Below are 21846 nucleotides of genomic sequence, written 5' to 3' on the forward strand. Positions count from 1 at the left end.
TATTTTGTATTATTTTATTTTTTTCCTTCTTGCCTCTTTTTCACTGCCATGATAATCTTTTTTTCCCCCTCAGCAACTCTCATGCATGTGCGTTTCACTGAGCAAACGTGCCTCTTAATACATCCGAGCCAAATGGCACAGAATTATCTATCTCTCTCTCTCTCTCACACACACACACACACACATACATACTGGTTTTTAAGTCTTACGAGGACTTTGCCGGCCAAACCAGTTGAAACGTGGTTTAAGGGGACCCACCTTTCCCTTTGTGCTACAGCAATGCCGTAAACATCAAAAAATTTGGGTTTTTTTTAGCAAGACAATTTTCACTTCAGATTTCTTCTACGCAAAATTAAACTCTTAAACACAAGACCTGACATTATGGTTGCATATAAGGACCGTCTGAGAAGCTCCCGCCTCCGACAGAATTGGTACTTATAAGGTCACACCGCTTTATCAGGACATCAGTTTAACAATACACAAAAAAAGACTTTACACTGTATTAGATGGACAGGCATGTTTTATTGGTACTCGACTTAACACAAACACAAACATGACCGCATGGTGATTTACCGGGTCATCTGTGACTTAACAGAACAAGTCCTTCTATACAACAATTACAGAACATTAAGCAACTCAGGTTAGGGATACTACAACTGAGCACTTAAAAAACATAACTGTTAACTGTTAACATAATTTTTAACTCTGTTAAATACAGTCCCCTCTGAAAAGCAAGTTCAATTATATTGTTTTTCCTATACCTAGACATCTGGGTTTAAGATCAAATGACGAATATAAAACGATAGCTCAGAATTTTAGCTTTTTTTCCTGATATTTACATTTTTTAAACATTTTATTTTCAAGTGATGAAGTATGTTGGAACATGTGACTGGTGTTTCTTGTTGCCCAGGTGTATCCTGTTAAATTGATTGTTTAAAGAATTAGTAGCTATGAACAGCTACTCTTGTTTTGAGCGATGTATATGGGATGTATGTATGCTGGCTTGATACAGTTATTGCAAGCAAGGGATATGAACCAAATATTAAGTGTTGTTTAATTTACTTTAAGAGAATTTGTGCCTATACCAAAGGTGCCATGTTTTAAGCTGTGTAACACAGATATAAAAATCAGGAAATGAAAGCTGAAATTCTAAACCATCATCTCATATTCATCTTTTGACCTCAAACCCAAACATCTTCAGCATATAGCAAAAACAGACTAACTGAGCTTGCTTTCTGTTACTTTCAGAGGAACCTTTATGTAGCATCCCATCACGATTTTCAATTACATTGGGATTTCCTTTTAAAAGTTATTCCCCTGTTTCGAACAAAATCTCGTATATTTTGTGCTGTACGGCCTGCCAGCACAGGATCCTCAGCAGCCTTGCACTGCAGACACTCTGCCATTGTGGCCAGTTTTCCTGTGGTTATATGAGACTTGAAGTGTTTCATGACAGCCATGACCTCACGTTTAGACCACTGTGTTCGTACCGTCTTTCTAGACCTCTTTCTAGTGCATTCAGTCTCTGCTACAGTATTGTCCTGCACCACTGCTAAACAAACAAACAAATAAAAAACCTATTAGTTTCAGAAAAAACTCTGAATGCTGAGATGTCTAGATATTGGGGGCTTTTGTTAGTGGTCAAATATCCAAAAAGCTTGCTGTTATATGAAACATAGACATGGGTATACACCAAGCAGCCATAACATTAAAACCAGGTGCCTAATATTGTGTAGGTTCTTCTTGTGCCACCAAACAGCTCTGAGCTGTTGAGGCATGGACTCCACAAGACCTCTGAAGGTGTGCTGTGGTATCTGGCACCAAGACGTTAACAGCAGATCCTTTAAGTCCTGTAAGGGCCAGAAGGGCTAAGCTTCCATCCCCATGAGCATCAATGCACCTTGGGAGTCCATGACCCTGTCTCTGGTTCACCAGTTCTCCTTCCTTGGACCACTTTTGGTAGGTTCTAGCCACTGTATACTGGGAACAAGACCTGCTATGTTGGAGATGCTCTTACCCAGTAGTCTAGCCATCACAATTGTTGATATACTAAACTAAATCAAATTAGTTGATATACTAATATATCCCAACCCTCGACAAACGCCATCGTAGAGAAATAATCAATGTTATTCACTTCACCTTTCACTGGTTGTTATGTCTGATTGGTGTATACAACACGTATCAAAAGAATCAATTAGATTGTGATGTTTAAAATTGTGAACCTTATAGCCAGCTTATTGCACAGCAATAAAATTAAAACAGCAGGTGCTCTATGGGACATGGGCAAAGCATCTGTGTTTGAGACTAAACAAACAAGTATATAAATATGCACATCATACAACCATAAAGACTGGGAGATATGATGACATAGAGTTTTGTTTCAAATTAAAATAGGTTAAAAAAAAGATAATTATGAGTTATATGACTAAAACAAAACCACATATATAACTTAGAAAATACAACCAGAACATCCAGCTTTGGCTTCTTTTGGTGGGTGATCCTTCTGCATCGCTATAAGAAGAGATTACCACATTATTCAGCATACACAAACAGTGTGGACTGATCACGACCCAAACAATTGGGCATGTAACACATCAATATGTTAGAAAAACCTACCAATCTGCACTGGTGCACTCATAGACACATCCATATTCTCACTTTCAGTGCCATTCTCAGATTCACTTCCATCACTGCCATCAATGTTGATATGATCTTAAAAGCAGAAGCAAAAATGAATACTACAGTATATTTCAACAAGTCCCTGACTATGTTCCTTGAACATGATATTAAGTAACAGTCTTTACCAATCTGATTGCCTAATATTAGCCTAATTCTACATAGGACACATTAGGACACCACAGGACCTTTAAAACTTCCCCTTCTAAAATGCAGATGCATACCTTCAATTTCAATGTCATCAAGTGATTTGCCTTGAAGTTCAGGAAGAACCCCTTTTTCCATGGCCAGTAGGAGTTTTGATATTTTAGCTAGCTGAGTTGTTGCTTCTGGGAGCCTGTAGTATTCACGATGTACACGGATGTCATGTCCCAAGAAGTCTGCAACTTGATCCAATTCATTGTTTTTTAGGTTAAGAATTTGTGAGAGAGTGGCCACATGTTTACGCAAATGTGTTGACCTAAGATGTTCTGGATTTTGAGCACCACAATGAGATGCATAGAGTCGCAGGCAGTCCTGGCCCCTGTAAGGGCTTTGGCAGTTGGGTCTGGCAAACAAGAAGGAATTGGAATCCAGTACCCCACATTCCTTTCTTTTACTGACCAAAAGTGTGAGTGCATCCACCATGTTTGGTGTAAGAAGCACAGCGACTTTCCTCCCCCTTTTACCCCTGATCTCAACCCTGCTGAAGTGGCTGCAAAGTTTCTGTTCAAATTTAGAAAGGCCCACTGCAACATCTTCATGAAGATGCGTGTTATCTCTTTCTTGGAAGCTTTTTGTCTGCATTTTGGAGACTTCCCCAGCACGTCTTCGATTAAAAAGAATTATTCTTGCAAGTGTGGTTTTAGCAAGTTCTGCATAGATTTGTGGCGATGGTGCCTTCTTCAAGTTTTCGGATGATGCATCTGCAATTGTTTCCAGGTGTTTATGAAGCAGCTGAACATCATGGGTAAATGGCAGCGTTAATGGCTTGTTAAATTTTGCTTCACTCAGTGAGTTTAAAGCATTGTGGGAGATGAGCTCTGACCACTTGCTGGTATACAGTTTTTTGAATGTTTCAGTTGACTTGATTTGCTCTTCATCCTCTGCCATTAAAGCTCTACAATGGATGATCGCACATACCTTTTGTAAGGTGTGCCCCAGTTTTAATGCTAGGCTAGGAGTTTGGTAGCAGTTCATTTCTTCATCATAGCCAGACACTGTTTTGACAGCTTGAACAACACTTGGAAAGTTGGCAGGTTTTACAGCTTCCTCAAGGCTGTGTATGTGAGAATTGCTGCGTAGAGTTAACAAAAATCTTCCAATTTCACGAAGCTTTTGTCGAATATATTCATATTTGGTAGAGTCATTTCCATGTTTATTGAAGAAAGACTGTGCTAGCTGAAGAATGCAGAAGTCATTGCGTACTACAGAGGCAACGTCATCTTCTTTCATTGCACTTAAAAGCTTCCAAACCCCAGGCGATATCTGGTGTGGGAATGTAGACTCTGCCAAGGCTGCCAAACCCAAAACCCTGACCCTACCGTGGTGTTCATTTAGTTCTCCTGGCTTTAAAGAACATCTTCTTGCATGTCGCCATAGGTCTTTACGGACAAACATCGCTTTGCAGTACATGCAATGCACAAACTCTTTGGAATCGCAAATTCTGGTTGGTCTTCGTTTGACTTTGAGCATCCCAGTTCCTTTCTGTACAACATCGGAATTATGCTGATAGTTGCCCTTGTTTCTAAGGTTCTGCAGCAATACTTTACGTTCTTTTGAGTTCTTTGGCATTGACAGTGCTTTTGCAACTTCACCTTCTGCCATATGTGTTTTCAGATGACGAGAGATTTTTGACTGTGGTTTCCCACAAATATAACAGTAGTTTTTCTTATTTTCAGTACAAGAAATTACAGATGACTGAAGACACTCCTCAGCTCCATCCACTTTAGCCTTGCCCTCTGCCATTAATGATTCCTCAACATCTCCAAGTAAATCACTTCCACCAGCTCCCTCTCTTACTTCCAACAGTTGCTGGCTTGCAGATGTTCCAGTGACTGTTGTTGGCAGCATTAAACTGTCTGATGCACTGCCTAAAACTGCAACTTTTGATGTTCTGTAGGTCTCAGACACTTGCTTACCCTGAACTTTGCTTGAAAGATTATCTGAGGTTTGTGTATAGCTCGCTTCACTGTCATAATCTACATCAGTCAACTGCTCCTCATAAAGTAAACCAACTTCTTCTCTGGCCTTAACACACACTTTGCCCTTGCTTGCACCTTCAGGATTCAACTTGGCAATCTGGGAATAAATAGCCTTTCGTTTCTCCATATTCAAGGGGCATTCTCCTTGTAACTCTACTGAACTCTCAGATTCACTGTCTGACTCTGACTTTGGCACATATTCTTCATCTGATAGTGATTCATCCTCACCAGTACTTACTCCCTAGTACCAGAAAACAAACGATCACTAGAAATTGCACTTGCAAATGACTAAAATTTATATAATGAATTATAAATGCACTCACCCATGATAATGACTCGCTCTCATTCTTTCTAAGTTTTACAAAGCAGGACTTGTGCCAAAAACAATTGCAGACTGCAAAAGAGAGAGAAGTAAATAAGTAAGAATGTAAGATTTCAATACAAATAAAACTAAAAACACCACAACTGTTGCCTTAACTCAATATAAAAAGATGAAGCTTAGAATTTTATTAATAATTTTCAAACCTTATGAATTTATGAGACCAGGACCACTGTCTGGAAACAATGGGCCAATTGGACAAACCATACCAGTTATAAATTAACTGCCATCTTAAATACTGTAAAGTACATTACTGACCTTTGCATCTCAGACCAATCCATTTGAGTGATGCTACAGGTCCAACACATGCTGCACATTTGTTCATGCTCGAAACAGTTGCGAGGACCATTTCATGTTTACAATTCTGTGAATAGAATTAACAAAACTCATTTGACATCACAACCAAAAATATTTGTCTAAAAGTAACTCTAGTGGAGGAATAACATGGAAAGCAAAATCCATTTATTTGATGTTAGATGATGTGCACTTTGGGCATTTTCACAACTCAAATACAAATACAGACAAAAAGAGCATGCCTGTTAGAGGTTTTAGTCTTGACTTTATATAACAAAAGCTGAGGTGACAAAATACTAACAAGTATCTGGATATTCTAGATACTGCATCAGCATTCTCTTTCACACGTCTTCATTTTAATTCTGGATGTGTTTAAGTATGAGGCAATGGTGACAAAAAAGCAAAATGTACGTTTTTAAAACAAATCAAAAATGATCAAAATAACTGATAAATATAGGTTTTGATAGCAGAACATGTTGCTCACTAATGTGATATTCGACATACTGTATGAACGGCTTTGGTCATTACACATACAGTAGATATTTGAAATTATGCAACATGAAATAAATTATACAAATAATGAAGGAAATTATTGATGATGTATTCCATAGAAATATCATAAGCCAGAAATAATGTCTATCCAGCAAACTTACTTTTTCTGTTTTCTCACTTGGTGCTACTGTATCTTTTTCCTCAGGCCCAGATTGCTCCTTCACAATGGTAATCTGAAATATTAGACAACAAAATGTTAAGGTTACAAATTAACCAGGCTAGGATTATTTTCTGTTTAGTTTAGTGAAATTAGCAGGCAATGGGTATCCTTTTGGACATAATTAATCAGAAGATGATCTCAAAATTACCTTTTCTGTCTCCTTTCTTGGAACCTCAGACTCCATCTTGTCCTTTATAGTCGTCAGCACTGTTGTAACCTCAGTAATGGTTCCAGCTGTATTCTAAAAACAAAAATAACAAGAGATTTCTATGATGATAAACCAGCACCCAAGTCAGATCAATACACATTTACAGTGCACCACTCCCAGTGACTCTGAAGAGGCAGATAAATACCTAATAATGTATATGGTGTTCATGATATAGCTTCACAAAGTGAAGTCCCTCGAGACCATGTTTCTGTCAGACGCTTTACACACAGCTGCTGATGTGCATTTACTATCACATGTCTACAAGGTCCCATTAATACCCAGTGTACTGATAAACCACTGCTGTGCCACACACAAGCTGATGAACAAAGAGTCATCATATAAATCAATACTGTCCTCATATACCATGTACTAGTCAAACACACTGACACACACTAATATTCCTCTGGTAGAGGATCCTTATAGCATAGTTCCTAAAGGTTCTCATTAGACACAGTGTTCTCATAAAACAGGTCTCAGCCATACACATCACATACACACACTAACTACATTCTTAATATAGTGCCTACAACTGCAGACACTTCTATCTCTGTGCTCAAGAAATGTTTCCAGTGCGAGGAGCAGCTCACAGACACACTTCACTATTACAGTGCACCAGTCCCAGTGACTTTAAACAGACAGTGTACTGTGATTAAAAACTCCCTCAAACTCCGCAAACTGCACAGAACAATTAGGGAGATAATTAATCAGATGATGATTTCTACAATTTACCTTTTCTGTCTCTCCTCCTGGAACATCAGTCTCCAACTTGTCCATCACAGACGTCAGCTCTGATGTAACCTCAGTGACGGCTCCAGCTATATTCTAAAAACAGACATCACAAAACATTTTTCTCATTTCACACTTGTTACACACACAGTATTCCCAAGAAGAATTTGGAATCAGCGATTTTCTGTAACAGTTGTGCTGGAAGTTTCCAACGAGTTTCAATCAACAAATTTTCAGTTCATCCACAGTAGCGCATCAGCAGTCTTCCATCACTGCATCTCTCAAATGCTCTATAGGGTTTAGGTCAGGGCTCTGGGAAGTGTTCATATGTGCACTGTATATACAGTATAGTAGGGAAGTGCACTGTATAGATGGTATACTATTTATACCCATATAATGAACATCCATCAGTGACAATGATGCCCGTAAAAACAGTGCTGTAGCTGATTAACTCATAACTGCACCCCACACACTGTAACGTGTGTGTCACTGCTGTACTCACGGTAGACCACATATATACTCAGTGCTGCTCCTATAATGGTCCCCTACTACTGAGGGATGAGAATATAACACACTGCACATAGTAAAAGGAATGAACTCTAGTCAGTAACTATACATCTATTAAATGCCAATTTAAGATAATGTATGTGGTGTACATGATATAGCTTCACAAAGTGAAGTCCCTCGAGACCAGGTTTGTGTCAGATGCTTTACACACAGCTGCTGATGTGCATTTACTATCACATGTCTACAAGGTCCCTTTAATACCCAGTGTACTGATAAACCACTGCTGTGCCACACACAAGCTGATACGGGGATCATTAATCAAAACATGATTTCTATAGTTTACCTTTTCTGTCTCTCCACCCGGAACATCAGTCTCCAACTTGTCCATCACAGACGTCAGCTCTGACGTAACCTCAGTGACGGCTCCAGCTATATTCTAAAAACAGACATCATAAAACATTTATTATTAATAAAACCAAATTTTCAATACTTATTATTCAAGCTTGTAAATTGGGTATAGAATTGTATATGTAGAATCAACAGGTTTTAATTCATTATATATTTCTGTAAATGACCTGTTCTGTTTGGTTGATGGCTGCCTGGGTATCTTCGGTCACAGGGGTAAAGGGGTCTGCCTCAGAAACAGCCTACAGAACAGGTTAAAGAGCAAGATGAAAGGCATGTATTAAAACTGGAGCACTGCTTGGTTTCAGCAGACCATGTTAGCCAACTTCCAATTCTTTCATTGACTACAGGATACCTGGTGCTGTGACAGAGACTGATTGTCTTTCACCCTCCTGGCCTCACTCAATGCCATAGTGCTGTTTTCCTCTGGTGGCAGTTGGTGTTCTTCAGCTACAATCTGTGAAGATTTGTTATGACAGTGTAAAATATTGGGAATATAATTAGATGATTGTAGCATGTAATGATTTGTAAGTTATGTTTGTACCGGCATGTTTAAGCGTGGCCCAATAACACTGAATAGTTCAATCTTCAATACCTTATTTCTCCAAGGCAACTCAGAATTGCCATAGTCGTATGTGATTTCTTCTCCAGGGTCGATGCTCCTAGTCGCAAATAAACACAGATGAGGCTTTCCCTCTACAGTGATTATTTTCATTTTGCTGTTTGGGCTGATGTGGTCATCATTGACAAGTCTCCCAAGGGAACCATCTTCTCTGGAAGCATCGACACTGAAGCATGATATAAGACAACACATAACATCTTGTGGCTGCACAGAAGACCTTTTCAAAACTTTATGCATTAGCATGATCTTACAGAAAACATTATATGAAGAACAATGCAATGTTATACATACCATAAGAGTCTTCCATTGAAACGGAATTCATACATGAACGCTTTCATGGCATCGTGATACAACTTCTGTCGTCGTTCACATTCAGCTTTGTTTATGAGTTGTCCTCTGTACTCCAAAAGAAAATCTCCCTTATCAAAATGAACACAACTGAATACTCCACGTCCTGTATGAGAAAGCACAACACCTGTTAGTCCAGTGTTTATTCAAGCCGAGCAGCACATCTGCAGTGTTCTCTAACATCCTGATGCTCCTAAATAAGAATAATAATTTTTTAAACAAAAAAAACTAACAAAGAATGACATATTAAGACTTACCTATAAATGAATTTATATATTTCACATCAAATCCCTCCTTGTCTTTGGCAGCAGATGTGAAATATTCAGCCTCCTGTTTGGGATTGTCTCTCCTCCTCCTCCTCAGCTTCATCTCACACAGTCTGTACACCGGACGCTGTGTGTCCACGCACAACTCATCCTTAGTACTTTATTTCATTTAGTTTATACTTAAGTTTGAAGCCTTAAAACACTTTGGCCTGTATATAAGTTATTGTTATATAAATGTAAAGCAATGTAAATTTCCTGTGAGCCTACCGAGGGCTCCATCAGTGATGCTGAGGGATGTGCAGTTACTCTGCTGTGACGTCACCGCAGCACCAGCACACACAGCTGATAAACAAACCACACCACTCTCATTTATATACTATATATAAAAATATATAATAAATATATATAATAAATATATATAGTTATTTAAAGGTGCGAACTAGCTTATTTACGAGGCGTGTAGAGACTGTCAGGGGTCAGAGAGAGTAAAACCCGCAGCTGCAGCATGATAAAATGTTAGTGTTAAATCGCGCGCCCCCGACGCGCGCTCCCGACACGCACTACAGCGGCGCGAGCTAACAGGAAGTGGTGCAGCCAAACTAAGCAACTGCAGCTAACTAACAGTTAATAGAGTTGGCTCCGGGATTAATAAAATAACACCGAAATAAACACTTCTCCAGTCTCCATGCTATTTGTTGTTTACCGGTTGTTGCTTGTGTTCAGCTAACGCAGGCCACTCGAAACCATTTGAGCTACAAACCATACACCCGCACTGTGTTCCGGAAGAGATGATTTAAAGATCAGCGATGTCGCACATTAGCATTAAATATCATTAGCAACGCTACCATGCTAATTTACCGATATTTCCCGTTTATATTAATTAAACCAAATTCACATAAACCATAACCTACACTTAAACTCATTCATTAAAAATACATTTGCCAAGTTTTTAAAGCAGAGAATTCTGTGATTATTATGGTAACTAGCAGGATTTTTAAGATATACTCATTAGACTAAACATGTACCCCATTCTCATGAGCATAATCTTTTATTTTTTAATCTGAATATGTATAAACTAAAGTAAACGTGCATTTTGCAATATAATCATATAAAGTACATTTAATAAAGTGTATAAAGTTAATTCTCATACCTGTTTTTTAAAGATTGACGTATTATGAGTTCCGCATGATGACGCGCTGCACATAGAGAAACTCCGCCCACAAACCGAGACACGTGACATGAATGACATCGGCCGCAGCCAATCAGAGCGCGAATTAGGCGAGTCAGCGGTAGCCAATCAGAAGGCTCAAATTTTGTGTGAGTGTGTAAGTTGGTGCAATACCAAGACCAGACTAAAGGGGGCGCTATATTAAATTCCGAGTTAACACTGTGTAAAGTCAGTTTCAGGGGTATGTGGTGTAAGTGGACTTCGACCGAAACTTTGAATTTTAGCTTCTTTTACATAGATATATATAGATATATTAGAGGAATTATGGGGACACTGTCCCTGTCCTCATAATTCCAAATGTCCCCGTAGTGTCGGTACGTAAACAGGTCAAAAGTCCTCATAAGCCACAAAAACCAACGCACACACACACACACACACACACACACACACACACACACACACTGAGTAATACACTGCGTGAAGTGTCAGTGATGCATACTCACAGTTGCATTATTAGGTACAGGTGATCAGAGCTTTCATAAATGTCTTCCAAGGCCACGATATTCTCATGCTTGATCCTGGAAAATAAACACGGGATATAAGACTCATCATACAAAAAAAAAAGATACACAAAAAAAAAAGAAAAACAAATACACGAACCATTTCATATCATTTGCTTCCTCTCAATATTAAAATGCATTAGACTGACTGGGAAATTACTCACTGCAAAAAATTATATCTAAGCAAGTGAAAATATCTTTAATGTAATCAGATTGATCAAGATTACAAGATTACTGTAAGATTACAATCAACCAAATATGATTATTAAACCTATTTCTAGACGTTTCTTTCTCATTTCAAGCTTATCATTTTCTGGATGAATTTCCAATTTTAAGCATTTATTTATAGAAAAAAGCAAAATCATCATTTCAATAAAATACAAATTAGTAAAAGCATCTAAAACAGGCTGAATAAACTTATATTTGAGTTATAATAATCTCATCATAAAAAGTATAAGATAAATTTGCCCATATTCAGGAGATTTTTTACTTGCTAATAGTTTCTGCCATGTGATGCACATAGCACTGGGGTGGGTTCTAGCTAGAAACAATACAGAATGTAATAATCATGCTTTATACAACACAAAACTGTTGATTGTTGATTAATTTTCCATAACAGCAGCTTTTACAGTAGTAAAAGTTTTATATTATCACAGTTTTATATTAATCACAGTTTTATATTAATGTGCACATTTTAATACATTTTTCCTATAGTAGCAGCTTTAAAAAAAAAAACAAAGAAAAAAAGAATAATGTCATTTAACGAAGAAAAACATAATTGTTGTCTAACTTGAAGAGATGGAGAGAATTACTGTTCATAGCTGCTATAGTTACTATAAACTAATAAAAAGTACAATGTGTTGTTCTTTAATAAATTTTAAAAATATAATCATTGACAAATTGCTGTTGTATAAAAGCAATAAAACACTCCAGAATGTGCTATACCTTAAGCGTACTATACCTTACATACTGTGCAGTGCAATGCTTAGAAACTAAACATGCAGCTATATTTCAGCTTATAGTCCTCCAGCAACATGTGCTCTGGAGTCAGTTCATTTTAACATCATGAAAGTTTTAACAGTCACAGAGTCTACAGTAAGGATCTTATTACAATAATGAACTTTATGGGATCATTTATAGAAGTAATACAACTTTACAATGGTCTGATGGTCAGTACGGATTATTTAATATTAATAATCAAACCAGTGCAAGAAAGTGCAAAAGTAAATGCACTTGAGTACTCGAGGTGCACGCAGCATTTGCATGCTTCCACATATAAAAAAAAAAAAAAAAAAAAAAAAAAAAAAAAAAAAAAAAGAAAAGAAAAAATGAAAAACCACAAATGTATATATCTTGAGAATGAATGCATGACTTTCACAAGACTTTTGGCTTGGGCTTCAGCATAATGACGAAAAGCTAGATAAGAAAAAAAAGATAGAAAAGTGGCATTGATTTTGAATCATAAGACTTCAGTTAAGAAATATGATACAAAGATAAATGCAATAATTAGTTGACCTAAATACTTGTAGTTATTTTGTACTGCTGTCTTCTGGTATAAAAAGTGTCTTGGAGTGGTGAACAATGGGCCTCAGGTTGTCAGGCTTACCCATAAACCTCTTCCTCTGTGTTGTCAGACAAATACACAGTATTAACTAGCCTTACGAATCTCATGCAAAGTTTTTAAAATGTGGTATTTATTTTTGCGTCACAGTGGAAAGTCTATTTAGATAAGCTAGCTAATTAGCTGATCGAAGACAGAAGCGGGAGCTGTGTTGTTATGGATTCAGGGTGTGTTGTCTGAGTGATTTTTTTTTTTTTATATGAGCACAAAGGGCCAGTGCTGCTTCTGTGAAATAAAAAAAACACACACCCAGCGTGATACACGGAGATAAAAACATCAGTACATCAAGGGATGGTTAACTAACATCTGACCACACGATCATTGTTTATAAGTTAATCAGAAATCAGCAGCAGCAACGTTTCCTCTCCATACTGATTCTTTTTTTTGTGTTGCTCGAAACTAATCACAGAAGTACTCAACTTCAAAGGATTAGTCCTAAACTCATTTAGTTCCAGCCTCTCTCTTTCTCCACATCTCCTCCCTCCCTTAAGAAAGAGTGGGCACAAAACTGCAGCGTGACTCATCTAGTGCTTCTGAAAGCCTTTCCTTTAATTATAGAGAGAAACGCAGAGAAAAGACAGAGAGGGGGAGACCAAGAAAGGAACGAAAAAGACAGACAGACACCCTTTATTCATGAGAAACAAAAGAAACGATTTTAAAAGGAGAGATCATGACACAAAGTAAACTGTAAGTCTTCCTGGATATTGTTCTGTAGTCTCATCGCTCTGAAAAGCTTAACTGCGTCTCAAATAAATTCGACACCTGTGGCTGCATGTGTGAACACATGACTCAGTGGTTAGGAGTCATCATGGAAGGTCTAATAGAAACTTGTCTAATATAAAGACGAGAGGGAGACAAACAGTCCAAACACGCAAGGGCAGAGAGACGGGTTAATTGGGTCTTGGGATAGAGCAGTAATTAGTGTTCACACACCTGAGTCCTTCTTCGCAGGGTAATGAGGCGAGCTGTTTGCCATGTGGATACTGAGGACGTGGCGGTGTTCCCGGCCTGACGCAGATCATTTCCATGTCAACATTTACAAATAATATATACAGTATACTGGTATTTTGTATTCATTATATTTAATAGGAATTTTTCACTCACTGGCCATTTTCTGCCATACACATGACTTTGTATGTATAAAATTACTGATTTCTGACCATCTGCTGCTCTGAACAATGTCTCAGCCCCCAGCTATTTGTTGATTAACAGAAAGGGACCACCACAGTACCATCACTGAACAGATATTATTTGGATGGTGAAACAACCCATCAACCAAAAACATCCAACCTACAGACATTTTGTAATAGAACTCTGACTCTGATGAAGGGTAGAGGATAATTAACACAAACCGTGCCTGGGCTTCAGCTAACATTTGTGAAGGTCCAACTACATGAAACGTCTTGCTTGCAAAGTTTCAGATGAGCAGTTAACACGACTAAACGATGACAACAGTTACCTGCCAATGCTTAACCATTAAACCATTAGCGATTAATTCATAGCTATAAATAATAGTTATATGGAGTGGTTACATTTTGTTTTGCATGTTGTCACTTTTGACTAGTGTCACAGACTCTGAACAGAGGAGACGTCTTTTCTGAACATGAAGTGGAATATAAGAGCACATTTCTCTGTTCAGTCGTGTTTAAGCATTCTGTTTTCTAATGTCAGCATTTTTTAACAAACCATGTCACTTCACTTCACTTATCAAACTCAGGAAGGGTAAATCTCTACAAGTCTGTGAAAATTCTTTCATTTCTCAAAGAACTGCCTTCAGCTAAATCATTATATATATATATATATATATATATATATATATATATATATATATATATATAGTGACAAGCAGGAGAGAGGGGCCAGGCTGTGAGGCTGAGTTGGCTAATCAGTGGGAGAGAGAGATAAAGGAGCGGCTGGAGACGCCGAGGGGGAGAGAGAGATGCATGCATGACATATATACTCGTCACACACACACACATTTGTATATGTGTGTGTGTGTGTGTGTGTATATATATGTATTTATATATATATATATATATATATATATATATATATATATATATATATATATATATATATATATATGTATTTATATATATATATATATATATATACACACACACACACACACACACACACACACTCGTGCTTGGCCGCAGCAGAGGCTCTAATACAGATTCACGTTTAAAAAAAAAAAAAAAGAGTCTGTGAACGACAGTTAGTTTTTTAATACAGTAAACAGTGTACTCAGGGTGCTCAGTTCAATCCACTGAAATACTTTGGGTCTGCTTCTGGATCATGGTCTGCCATTTGATGACCCCTGGGCTACAGAGTCTGTATTCTATACACCTACAAAATGGTTGTGGCTAATAGTCACAGTAAATTTACTCAGGGTTTAAAATCCAAGTAACGCTGCTGCATCCAATACACTCATACCAGCATGTACTATCTGCTTAGCCCTGGCCCTGAGGCGCTCCCTTTCGCCTGTGTACTGTATATCAGATGGGTTATTCACAAATGCACTTTATAGGTAGTACTATACCTATAAAGTGCATTTCTGAATTATCTGTGCAATATTAAACACCAGAGAAATATTAGTGATAAAATTTGTGATAAATTTTGGTGCATCCCTGATAGACCTTGGTTTTATACATAAAACTTATGTTAGCAAAGTCAGCTAAGTCGAACATACATTAATCAATTTTTATTTCACATTCATGTTAACTCAAAACATTCTCAGTTTACTTTGACAGAAAGCAAGTGCTGTTTGTTGAATTGTGAATCGTTCGAGCAGAAATATCAAGTGGAGACGAGAGCACCGGCAAAAAGATTACTAATAAGATTACTACTAAGAAGGGGCGGGGCTTCCATGGGGTTAATAATATCAGAGATTTCAAAGCACCTGTCACTCATTCCAGATTCATATGTCGATTGGCTCTTTTGCTGGTTTTTATTTGGGAAAATAAGAGGGCTGCTCTTTTGGTATATTTTGAGTGATAAGACGTACTAGGGTACACTGATGTAAAAATGTAGAGCACCTACACAAAATGTGTGAAGGTTGGCAGCTCCGTATACAGGTATTATAGTCCAGAAGCATATTTCAGAAATCCAGCAAAATCGCATTTACGAAAGAAAGATACCAAGACACACACAGATAAGATGTGTTTCCTCACTGCCTGTCTTTCACGTGTATTTAATTACAGGCCTACTGCTTTGCTGGGGAGATGCCCATCATCTGTCCATCACCCACTCCATTGCTATGATATGACTGATGGGCGACAGAGACGAAGGACAAAGGACATCATCAGTCTCTGGGGCATGACCGCAGTGACAGCATTGACTCCACATCAAGCACCACATGAAGCCATGTTTGATGAGCTTTCATGGGGGAAGAAAAATGGCATTCTAAATCATCTGCATGTCACATCCCACTAACACAACTTCACCTTCATGTACACTGCATGTGAAATGAATTTCCTGGCTCTGACATAGAAAAATAGAGTACACAATCCTCCAAATTGGCACTTTGGTAATGTTGTCGAGGACCTACAGGGACTGAGGGTGTAAAAGCAAGCATTTGGTACAGTCTTCAAGCCTTCACGCTATTCCATGTTGTTTACTGTCGTGTTTGGCACGGTGCTTTTGTGGTGGCTTGCTATTATACTAAAAGAAAAGCAACAATCCCACTAAAATGCTTGTACAAATGTTTTTGTGTTTCATTAAACTTTTGGATTTTTCCTTCAGGTAATGGGTCAATATTGGGGGGTCCCGAGTGGCACAACAGAAGAATTCACCCTATTGTCGGGAGATCGTGAGGCTGAATCCTGACAATGCCATAGCCATCTGGAGCCAAGAGAGCAAATTTGGCCATGCTCTCTGGGTGGTCGGGATGGTATTACTCCCTCCCCTGTCAATAACAGTGACACTAGCTAATCGCAAGGCATCTGTGAGCTCATGTATGCGGGAGCAGCCGGATAACGCTTGAAAGAGGTCAAAGATGTAATTAGGTAATTGACTATTCTGGGAAGGAGCTAGGACATGAGTGTGTGTGTGTGTTTTCTTTTGGGAAATCAAAAAATAATGGTCACAGTCAATAGAGGGGTCATATGACACGTGAGACATAAAAAATCTACAAACTCCAGAAACCTTTAAAAAACAAGAATCATAAACATGAAAAGACAGGAACGAGACGCTCTGAATTATGTGAATGGCAAGACTTCGCAAATACAGGGGAACACAGAGAGTGTAAATATTAAAACTACAAACACAATAAGGGGGAAACTCCCTACCTCCACCCACGAAAAAAAATAAAAAATAAAAAACCCACACAATGCTGTCACCATGGGAAACTAAGGGATGATGAGCAGTTTGTGGAAACCTAATGCTGCTCAATGACAGGAAAAATTAATGACACTTCTAATGTTTTATTTCAACAGTTTTGTTTTCTTCATCCTTGCCGTTGATGCGTCATGTTGCTCTTTGCCACCAACAAATCCTCCTGCTATTACTAATACTAGATAATATCTGTTAGGGTTTTGGGTTGGAACACCATTCTGAATCTAGATCCATGCGGCTGTGAAACTGCTGCATTAATGGCATATAAAGAGCACATAGCTGGTGCTTGTGAGCACCATTTTGACCCCAAAAAATGAGAAATGGGGCATCCTGTGGTCTCACAGACCTCACTGGCAAGTGTAAATTAGCACCTTAAGACCTCCAATGAGCCATTTGAGACAGGTCTTTGGTGTCACACAGCGGTAGGGGTTATATAGACTAATACATTCTCCAGACACCACTGTGAGGATGTCGAATATTCGGGGCAGTGGAAAAACCCAGTCAGCCAGACGGTAAATTAAGCACACTAAATATACTTTGTTAGTCTGTAAACTGGAGACTAGATGACTTCTAAAGTCAGCTGCAAGACTTGTGCAAGACTACATCAGGATTTTTTTTTCTTTTTCTTTAATGGAATGTTATCATGTTGTATTACGTAGAGATGTATGCATGAGACTGATGATGGACATGAGCTTCGGTACTGTGCACTCTCAGTTTCAGAATCAGCGGTTTCAGCTGAGCCACTAGCTCGTCCACACGAGTGCTTTTAAAAGAACTGGTACGTGTTTAAATAGTTTAACATGATACACTGCCATATTATTTTGAATATTTAAAATATTTAAATAACTCAAGCACATAACACAATGCATATTTGGCACAAATCACACAGATGAGCCGAACCTCTCTGTTAACAGTCTATGTTTATAATCTATTAGGCCATAAACTTGATGTAATCTTCCTCCTTTGATTCAGCCTCTTGTATATATTTAAAAACATCCCTGAGTAATAAAATTTGTATATTTTAATTTAACTCACTTTGAATAGCTCTGAGTTGAACAATGCAATAAAAAAAAAACAAAAAAAAACACAGACTTTCAGATGTACAAAGAGATTCCTTAGAGGAAGCTATAATTTTTGCTGACATCCCCATCATCCTGCTGTAGTTTCCTTGCTAAACTGGACATGGCTGCCAGAGGCACCATAGCAACGGAGGTAAACAGCAGGTAAGCAATCTCGCATCAGTGTAATTGAGGTACATGGTGTGAGACTCACTTGCGTAGCACAGCGATCTCATTCTCAATACTGCTCTCCTTCCCCTTCAAGGCCTTTTTTGGGATGCACTTAACGGCAAACATCTTTCCTGTGGCCCTCTCCTGAGCCAGGACCACCTCTGAGAACGCTCCCCTAAAACAAGGAGAGAGAAATAAAATAGATTTGTGTTATTCATTAAAACAGGGCTGGAAGGTAAAATAGATCACCTGATTCCACAGCTTTAACTATCAGCATGTTTTCTGTGTGAGGAGATCTATGAGACGTCATTTCATGATGGAGTGGTTTATTTGATCACTGGAAGATGAATGGACACACCCTTTCTGCCTCTCACACACACGCAAACAAATGAACGGACAAGACTTTTCTATCACCAGCTGTGAGTAAGATGGAGCTGTTTACACAAAAGTCATCATCCACACACTGCTATTTTACCCGAACAGATCCTTCAACCTCCATCCTGACTTTCTAAATACATTCTCAAATCCTGAGCCACTGTTTATCTCCATCTCTCTGCCTCAGTATCTGATTCCAGTGGCAGCTCTTTTTCAGGCTAACATCCTGAATGGATGTTTCTGAAGCAAGGAAAATGACTCAGTCATTCAAAATACCACCGCTGTATGCACCTTTTATAGAGGACTGCACTCTTTTCAGTTTGACAGCTAAAAGCTTAGATCACGACCTAGGAATTATAAAGTATTATATGACTTTACTGACAAAAAATGAGTTTAATATCATTAATACGGTTACCTTTTTTGTGGTGGCCAGGGATGGAAAAAGTACTGAGAAATGATACGTGTGTATATGGAAGTATAGCTAATGTCTCAAAACCTCTATTAAAATGGGAAGTATTCAGCCAAAAATATACTCAAAAAAAAAAAAAAAAAAATTGCCACTTTTTACTTTAGGTACTCAAGTATTAAAAAAGTTAAAGTAAATTTTCAGTGATAATGAATGTCATGTCATGTGAAATTTTTTTTTTTTACTTGTCTAAATCTGTTAGAAGACCATTTTTGGTTTAAAGCAACTACATCGTTCTTCCTGAAAACATTCAGTCTCTGCTCATATGCATGACTAAAGCTATGAAGTCTGCTTATTAATTAATGAGAGGTAAAATATCCTGTAAATAACCAATATTTACCGTTAGCTACTGGAATCGATGCTAGTCTAAGCTGGCATTAGCAAAGAAAACAGCGTAACTTATAAATATAGCTAGTTAATGTTAGCAAATTAGCAAAACTTAACATGCTTTTTTTTTTTTTTATTAGGTGGAATTCATGCCTTCTATGGAGGTAAATAAGACACCTCATTTTATACACGTCATCTCTAAACTGAAATGACTGGATGCTAAACTGATCCCATTCAACTGATGTATATATAGTATAAACTCACTGGCTGAATGAGAGAAAAAGAGATCTGAGATTTGTAATAAGTACTTTGAAGGTCTGAATAAAAACATGAAGAGTAAAAAGTAAGTTTATTCTTGGTAATGTAATTACATAAGAGTACCGTCATACAGTAATATCAGTCATACTCAAGTAAAGTATAAATAATAGTTAAGTATAGTAATGAAGTACAGTCACTCAAGTATCTTCCACCCCTGGAACTGGCTGTAGTTAAATCACTTCAGGCTATTGTAGAAAATATATCACAGGGCTAAAATACTAGAGTGAGATTATGCATCTGGGTTGAAACTGCCATGGTGACATTTATAAACACCCATTTGCTGATGAAGCTTTAGAGGGGAAAAAGCATGGCCTCATCAACCATCTGCCATGCTACGTAAAAGCTTTATGAAAAAAAAAAAACACAAACAAACAAACAAAAAAAAAACCCATTGAATCCAGAATTCAGTCTGGACTTTAAGTGAATATTTGTGCTCGTTGCTACGCTACATGCACTGTGACACACAAAACACACTAACATGGTTGGATGCATAAAGGCTCCTGCGAATACATTTTACACACACATACGCACACGCACACACACGTCAAACAAACCATAAAGACCAACTATTGGACTAGTGACAAATCCTCTCCTGAAATCCTCATTAAAATGCTAAAATGCCTCCTCCATTGCTTTCTCTCTCTTATGCACGTACGGGTTTATGTGCGTGCGTGGGTGAGAGCTTTGAAACCGGCTCCTCAGTCGAAAAATGAAAATGCATGAAAGCTGCTTGAGCACAGATGGGAAATTTTTAAAAGTCTAGAATGCTTACTTTGGTGGTTCATGTGCACCTGACTGACACACCACACACACACACACACACACACGTTCCAAGTGATCATTAATGCGCACGTGAACAACCCATCATATATATTTTTTAAAGCCACCACTGTGTTAACGGACACATGACAGCCAAAATAAATTCATCTAAAGTGTTGTAGAAACTAAAACTCCCATAATTCCTTCATACACACATGCGAGAGAGAGAAGGCGAGGGGGAATGCTACCATGATTCAACAATGTTGAATGAAAATGAAGAGACAAAAGGAGACAGGGTGAGGGAGCGAACACTGGAGATATGAATGAAGTGCATGAAGAAAGAACAGCTGAATCCACTCAGCTAGATGTTTCCATACATGAGATGGAGACACCACAAAACCACTCTATTTAAAACACTTTGAATTATCTAGTCTGTCTTTTAAAAAAAAAAAAAAAAAAAAAAAAAGTTAGCCAACTTTTGAATTAATTCCTCACACCAGAAGACCCACATATATATATATATGTATGTATATATATAAAAAGTGAAGTGAAGTGACTTGTGGCCAAGTATGGTGACTTGGAGACTTGAACCCACGACCTTCAGGTTCACCTTCGGGTTGCAAGTCCGACTCTCTATCCATTACACCCCAATACAGGTCTTACACACACACATACATACACACACACCAATCAGCCATAACATTAAAATGACTGACAGGTTAAAAGAATAACACTGATTATCTTGTCACAATGGCACCTGGCAAGGGGTGGGATATATTGATATAATATAGATATAATATATTAGGCAGGAAGTGAACAAGGGTCAAATTGTGATGGCTAGATGACTGGGTCAGAGCATCTCCAAATCAGCAGGTGTTGTGTCGTGTTCCCGGTATGCAGTGGTTAGTATCTACCAAAAGTGGTCCAAGGAAGGACGACCGGTGAACCAGCGCCCAGGGCTCACTGATGCGCGTGGGGTGTGAAGGCTATTCCATCTGGTCCACAGAAGAGCTACTGTAGCACAAATTGCTGAAATAGTTAATGCTGGCTATGATACAAAGGTGTCAGAACACACAGTGCATCACAGACTGCACAGTCAGGTGCATGTGCTTTGCCTACCTGGGGAAGAGGTGGTACAGGATACACTATGGGAAGAAGGCAAGCTGGTGGAGGCAGTGTGATGCTCTGGGTAAATGTTCTGCTGGGAAACTTTGGGTCCTGGCATTCATGTGGATGTTACACTGACACGTACCACCTACCTAAACAATGCTGCAGACCAAGTACACCCCTTCAATTGTTCAGGAATGGTTTGAGGAACATGACAAAGTGTTCAAGGTGTTGACTTGGCCTCCAAATTCTCCA

The 21846-nt window shown here is 38.3% G+C and overlaps 2 protein-coding genes across 4 annotated transcripts in view; both read right to left on the minus strand.

The window, feature by feature from the left end:
• camk1da (calcium/calmodulin-dependent protein kinase 1Da) overlaps positions 1-21846 on the minus strand; it is an 88877-nt gene that overhangs the window by 27838 nt on the left and 39193 nt on the right. Inside the window, exons 2-3 of the mRNA XM_026922817.3 lie at positions 18283-18414; positions 10998-11072 (exon numbers count right to left, since the gene is read on the minus strand). Of these exons, the coding sequence (XP_026778618.1) occupies positions 10998-11072; positions 18283-18414 (207 nt within the window). The remainder of the gene's footprint in view (positions 1-10997; positions 11073-18282; positions 18415-21846) is intronic.
• On the minus strand, positions 491-10950 carry LOC128321130 (uncharacterized). 3 transcript variants are annotated; one of them, XM_053241715.1, is made up of 17 exons: positions 10477-10555; positions 9594-9668; positions 9318-9453; positions 9004-9166; positions 8686-8878; positions 8446-8547; positions 8261-8332; positions 8029-8121; positions 7182-7274; positions 6393-6485; positions 6186-6257; positions 5497-5602; positions 5183-5253; positions 2901-5100; positions 2617-2712; positions 2464-2511; positions 491-1552 (listed from the first exon to the last, which is right to left on the minus strand). In XM_053241715.1, the coding sequence occupies exons 2-17, from the start codon at positions 9603-9605 to the stop codon at positions 1281-1283; spliced, it is 3822 nt and encodes a 1273-aa protein (XP_053097690.1). In that variant the 5' UTR covers positions 9606-9668; positions 10477-10555; the 3' UTR covers positions 491-1280. The 3 variants fall into 3 exon arrangements, with proteins under 3 accessions (XP_053097690.1, XP_053097689.1, XP_053097688.1); XM_053241714.1 differs by lacking the exon at positions 9594-9668 and having other exon boundaries at positions 491-1549; positions 10477-10950; XM_053241713.1 differs by lacking the exon at positions 9594-9668 and having other exon boundaries at positions 10477-10950.

The sequence above is a fragment of the Pangasianodon hypophthalmus genome, chromosome 18 (assembly GCF_027358585.1).
Source record: "Pangasianodon hypophthalmus isolate fPanHyp1 chromosome 18, fPanHyp1.pri, whole genome shotgun sequence".
NCBI classification, from domain to species: domain Eukaryota; kingdom Metazoa; phylum Chordata; class Actinopteri; order Siluriformes; family Pangasiidae; genus Pangasianodon; species Pangasianodon hypophthalmus.

Bases quoted from the DNA above. Each gene is read 5' to 3' on its own strand.
- LOC128321130 (XM_053241713.1), bottom strand. From the start codon at position 10,575: ATGTCATTCATGTCACGTGTCTCGGTTTGTGGGCGGAGTTTCTCTATG. The intron at 5,603-6,185 runs GTAAGTTTGCTG...TTCTATTCACAG, and splicing joins CAAGTGAGAAAACAGAAAAA to AATTGTAAACATGAAATGGT. The intron at 2,713-2,900 runs GTATGCATCTGC...TCTGCTTTTAAG, and splicing joins TGATGACATTGAAATTGAAG to ATCATATCAACATTGATGGC.